The sequence below is a fragment of the Cryptomeria japonica genome, chromosome 4, assembly GCF_030272615.1.
Source record: "Cryptomeria japonica chromosome 4, Sugi_1.0, whole genome shotgun sequence".
In the NCBI taxonomy this organism is placed as follows: domain Eukaryota; kingdom Viridiplantae; phylum Streptophyta; class Pinopsida; order Cupressales; family Cupressaceae; genus Cryptomeria; species Cryptomeria japonica.
In genome coordinates this window covers 407,083,960-407,089,897 of record NC_081408.1, presented here as the reverse complement: position 1 = coordinate 407,089,897, position 5,938 = coordinate 407,083,960, and the positions used below count along the sequence as shown (strand labels likewise).

At 34.9% G+C, this 5,938-nt stretch overlaps 1 protein-coding gene across 1 annotated transcript; it reads right to left on the bottom strand.

Moving 5' to 3' along the window:
• Window positions 1-266: 266 nt before the first annotated feature.
• Window positions 267-4,764, bottom strand: LOC131074697 (protein SHORTAGE IN CHIASMATA 1). The gene is made up of 3 exons (XM_058011385.2): window positions 4,208-4,764; window positions 988-2,577; window positions 267-905 (listed from the first exon to the last, which is right to left on the bottom strand). The coding sequence occupies exons 1-3, from the start codon at window positions 4,664-4,666 to the stop codon at window positions 840-842; spliced, it is 2,115 nt and encodes a 704-aa protein (XP_057867368.1). The 5' UTR covers window positions 4,667-4,764; the 3' UTR covers window positions 267-839.
• Window positions 4,765-5,938: the final 1,174 nt, after the last annotated feature.

Below are 5,938 nucleotides of genomic sequence, written 5' to 3'. Positions count from 1 at the left end.
TTAGTACATACATGACCCTAGTTCTCATTAACATCAAAGGGTACCATATCACCTAGATCCATTAGATCCAACCACTTCAAAATATAGATATCTAGTTTTGCATTCTTTCCATTATAATATCTTTATCTGAGGTGTCTTTTTCATTCATCACAAAAAAGAGCTTAATGTTCCCTCATTCAAATAGGAAAGAAAATTATAACAGTAAGAAACCTCATGAACATGGCTACTACTAGTAGTGACTTGCAAATAGACACGTTTAAGGTGGTGTTTTTTCTACTACGAAAAAATAAATGTGGCCATTCTGCAGAGGCATTTATAAGATTAAAATGAGGGAAACTGCAAAAAAAGGAAGACCAACAGACCTATAATTCTAGCATATCTCATAAATTTCTCCATGGATAGCACGTTGCATGGAGTGACTCTTTCTCATCATGCTTCTTGTCACTATTATTTAAGACCTTTAATCTTTAGCCAAATTTTAACAGCTTTATGAACAATATACAGCTTTAACTTGAACACAAAATTATGTCCCAACCTTTTATGCGTAAGATACATTTCTCTTCATGCTAGAGTACAGAAATGCACTCTCCTGCCAACAGTGAAACATCTCCTCGTAGAAATCACACAAGGAAATATAAGAAACAGAGCCAATCTTTCTATGGGCTCTAAAATATCATATGTATAAAAGAATTAAAACAAGGACAAAGGTCTTATGATGCACATAACAAACTGTAAAACACTTGTTAGTTCCCCACCAAAAATAGTTCTTGGATAATGTTGGCCATAAACCTTGATGGTTAGATCTCAAGCTTCTCATCAACTCTTTTTTTCCTTAATCTTCAATTGTTTGTATTGCTCCAAACTAATCGGCTTTGCTTATTACTTCCTCTTACAAAAGTCAATGCCTGTTTAGGAACACAGAGTTATATCAGTCCATAGAAATATATCCAGATGTTGAGAAAGCAATTATTTAGCTCTACAACTTACTTTTTTTGCCCTCTTGTCAACAGGAGTCCATGACTGCAGTGATAAAGATGCTGAGTTTTTCTGTATTTTCATTCCTGGAGACTTCTTGTTGAAGTACATTAAAAGGTTCTTCCGTTTTCTCTTGCCTGCTATTCTTGATTCCACCTCACTTTGGTATTGGTAATTATCAAAAATAGATGGACTTTGAATTTTGTGTCCTCGACTGGGCCCAGGACAGGACGAGAAAACATGAGGATTTTCCAAAACCATATTTTTACCTTCTGCTGAGGAATATTCATTTGGTATCCTATGCAAAAGATCTTGTGATCCCCTAAATTTGTGCTGAATATATGATAAGTCAGGTTCTTTTCGAAAAACTGCATCTGTAGAATTAGTAGAAAGTTTCCGATGTTTTGCTGATCGTGACCTTTCTAAAGCATCTCTTATAGATTTTTGCTTCCAGTTGCCTGCCTCATCATTCCAGCCACCCATTTCTAAGGAGCTAGAAATATGTACCATATTGTTTTCCAACTGTGGTTGTTTTCTTGTTGCTCCAACATTGAAACTATATAACATAGATTTATTTGAATTGTTCCATGGATCAATTTGGCCATTAATTTTGGTAGAAGATGGATACTGTCGAAGATTATTCTGAAACTGCTCCAATTGGTTGAATACATCAAAATTTGAAGGCTTAGTAGTATTTCTAATATTTAATGACGCCAATAATGGATATTCAGTATTTGTGTTGGAGTTGGAAAATCCACTAGAAATGTTATACTGGGGTTTGCCAAAGGCTCCTTTCTGGGAATTCTTGCAGATGCTCACTGATTCTTCAATGACCGGAAAAAGATTCAACTCATCAACTAAGCCACTGTTTGTATATCCAATAGCATCATCCAATGTACGGCCCCAATTTAGTTCTGCGATATGCTCATAATTTGTGTGATAATCATGGTTATCAACCAATTCACATGATTTTGAAATCTGTTTATTTGATCGTTGAGATATCTCTGAAGGCTGCTGTTTGAATCCAAAGGACAGAAACGGCGTATTAGTATCTAAATAGTCATTTTCAAGCATATCCTCTGAATGAATGTTAACTGTGGTGTTCAGATTGTCTGAGTTTATTTCTGTTCTAGCATAATCTCTCTCTCCATTAAAAGGTGAGGTCAAAGTTGATGAGCAGTCGGTTGTGCAAGACTGTGTTTCTCCCAGTTCACCATATTTACACTGTACACTGAATAAAATTGCACTTAGCTTGAGTACATCAAATTTTGCCATAAAATGTATTCGATGTTCAAGTGTTAGACAAATAAACTCAGAGAGGGTATCTGCACAAGATAATACTGCATGAGCAGTAACAGGGTTGATTGAAGGGAATTTTGCGAGAAAGAATTCTCCTAGTGTTTCTGATTCCATCATAACAGGATAAGAAACTTCTGTTAATTTCCTTGCCATTCTGATGCAGTTTAAAAGTATATTATCTGTGGTTTCTGATGATCCTGATACAAAACAATGCAAACGGATCCCCATTCCAACAGCAGAAGCATACAGATCATCTGAAGTTTCAATTACTTCAGTAAGAAAAGTATCCTCGCCTTCAAAGATCTGCATAATATCAGGAATTCTAATTAATGAAGCTATGAAAGTAGTAGTGTTGTAATTTTATGGCAAACTGGGCATATGTTAGATTTTTTTATTCAAATATAACTTCCAATTCTAAAGTAGTCACATTTTGAACATTGCACTTTTTGGAATACAATTACTTTGTTCTTGTATTAGAGAGCCATAATCATACAGAAGTGACCAATTAATAAAAGTGAATGTAATATTGTTGGCATGCAAGGAATTCACTGTAGTATATGCAGAAGAAACAATGAAGTATTCTCGGATGAAACTGAAATGTGACAATAGCAACAAAATACACCAATGCTGGTAGTGTCAAAGAATTTCTGAGAGTTACTAGCTTACTACCATAAACATAAATCTAGTAAAAGTCTAAATTTGAATTATTTAAGGTATAAAGTCTGGATAGTTGGGCCATGGGATTAGTTTCTTTGAAGGAAATGATCACAGTTTCCTCAGACAATGGAGTAGGATTTTTCGTAATTAGAGAGAAATTGTCCTGATGAGGGACCATGTTAAACAAAGAGAACACCCATTTGAAAAAAATGCTCAATAATGCTACAGAACAAACACAAATAGTGTATATATATATATATATATAGTTAATTTGCTGCTGGATATTTTTCTTTCCTAATATATCCCAACTTTTTGCATGCGAACAAGGGCAGCTTGAAATCTTGCAGCAGGACTGAAAAGGCAGTGGATGGTGCAAAAGCACTTGACACGATAGAAGGCCAAGGCATAATATATCATGGCATGTACAGCGATGGTAAGGCTGAGGATCTGGATTTTTGTTCCAGCCCTACCTCCTCTCACCTCTTATTTGGATGTAAATTATGTAATGCGTAATAAAGAGGCACCGCAACATGAATGTCCCTCAGAAGGCACCAAGTTACATGGAGGCAATGGCACGAGAAATATTTGGTAACAGGAACAGATTCATCTAGGGCTAGAAACATCCATTGGTTTTGCAGACCATTCTATTGTACAGTGGCAGCCCCTGGTTGGGCTTCTTGCAACTGTCTTTGACAAGGTCTAATTAGGTATGTCAGTGATTGTAATGTTCTAACCATCTCAGAGACTTGCATCTGTCATGATACTAAGACAATCATATGGCTGGTATAGTCTATACATGGAATGGGGATACTTCATTGCAGGTTGGGTAGGACACATTATGTACAAGGATGGTTAATCATTAATAATTTAATACATTATTGAGTTATTTCATTCATTCATTTTCCTACAATTTCAATCCTCAGCTACATTCTATTACTAATGTTTCAATCTTTTTGTGTGCTATAAATCTAGGGTTTCTCAAAGAAAATGATAATGGTCACAATCAGGTTTTTTTCAACTTTTACTGCAACTGTTTGAACTCTTTACTGGCAATAAAAAGCTCAGATTCAACTTGAATTCATCTTCGAATCCATTAAACAGGTCAAAACCCTCACCTACAGCAGGCATCCTAGAAGAATATTCTCACTATATTTTCTCAGGTGAAGTCACAGTCTGATTTATAAGGAATTAAAATATTATCAGACAACACCTACAGCATGCACCACACAAGACATACTTAAATTCACATGAAGAAAACAGGGATAGCCAGTCTTACCATTATACAATCTTGAAAAGAAAAGCTCAGTGACATTAACAGGTTATCTGCCACATTTGCAATGCCCGTGGATATGGTACAGTCTTGTGAGAGGGATTTATAATGCCCAAGCTTTCTTGCAGTATACCATACTAAGCAGACAGAAGTGCCAAATATCAGATCAACTGGAAGATAGTACTCCCTTTCTACTACCTGTAATCCCTCTTTTTCCAAAGCTAGAATCTTTTGGTAGGAACTTCGGCGAAAACCAATCATTTCTTCATCAAATTCTCTAATGTTTATAATAACTATCATATGATGAGATTCATTCAATTTGGGTTTCTTCCCATGAACAAAATCTAACTCTCCTAATGAAGATGTCACTGGAGACTCTGCATTTAAGCCTACAATATCAACACATACATTTCTTTCTGGGATGCCCCCTTCCAATTTTGTATCTGTGGTGAGAGATGTCTGCATTGAATCTTTGTCAATGGTACAACCATCAGTTAACTGCCATTCTGTTGATTCATGGTTCAGTGCATCTTCTTGCAATAAAGAAGACAACCAGCATTGATTTCCCTACAAATCACATCATCAATATATTGTTTTCAAGAAATTGAGGAATTTGCCTAAAAATATTAGAAACCTCATTCTTGGATTTTATCTCTTTACTGAAATTGATCATGCAAGTTTAAAGAATTCATAATTGTCAGTAAAAAAATCAACATAGGGAGATATTCACATGTGTCGGGCTGTCAGCAGTGTTGTGACAATCAGGTCTTTTTAGTGGTTTCCAGTTGGAACTCAAATGAGACTTCAAATATCCATTGTAATAGGCTAAAAAGCTCTTTATTTTAAATTACAGAGAACTTAAGGAACTCTATGAGTAACCATTAGCAATACATTCATACTAGTAGTAATGAATGTTGAATAACACAACATATTGTTTCTTTGTTCATCTAGCATACATTTCGATGTGCTACTCAAATAATAAATGCAGAAGTTTTTAAAAATATATCAACAGTACCAACAAGAGGCAACAATTAAAGTCAAAGTTATCTAGAATTTGTCCAATCCTACAAATCCACATGAAGAACTTTTATCATAAGATGATGCTTAGTTGCATTGGAGTTGCCAACCATCGGGTAGGTTGACTGCTTTCAATGCACCCAAAATAGCATAATGTAAAAAAATGTAGTTTAAGTTATTAATTTATTCATGCATATCTACTGCCTGATCAGTAATAAATCTGCATTTTTAAGTCATAACAGAAGTAAAACAAACAGTTTAGTAGTTAATATTATCCAAGTTCACCACCACTTTCCATAATCTATGAAAATTATGCAGTGAGCATGTAAACATCCTTGTTAGCCTTGATCAATGCTTTGGATATATGTTACTTACTTGAACTAGAGGAATGACCACTGGAATAGCTCTTAATTTTGTCTCTAGATTCTCTTTTAGCTGTTATCATGTATGCTATGAGCCTATGATTGTCATTATTTTTTGGGATCTGTGCCATTAGGTTATAATAGCACATAAATTTTTGTTGATATTATTAAGTTTATCAGCATCATTACAAAGTATTTTTCTAACAAAGTTCATATGTCAAGAATTACAACAAACAGCTTACTCCCTCATCTCAAGTTCAGTCAATTTTCCCTTCTGAACTAATCCAAGAGAAGTCTTTTCTTATGCTGCTATTTTGTGGAGAGAAAGCCCCAGTTATTCTACAATGATAGAAAGGCA

Excerpts from the sequence above, each read along its gene's own strand:
- LOC131074697 (XM_058011385.2), bottom strand. The coding sequence starts at position 4,666 with ATGCAGACATCTCTCACCACAGATACAAAATTGGAAGGGGGCATCCCA. Across the intron at positions 2,578-4,207 it reads CTTTTCAAGATTGTATAATG|ATCTTTGAAGGCGAGGATAC; the intron begins GTAAGACTGGCT and ends GATATTATGCAG. Across the intron at positions 906-987 it reads TTGACAAGAGGGCAAAAAAA|GCATTGACTTTTGTAAGAGG; the intron begins GTAAGTTGTAGA and ends GTTCCTAAACAG.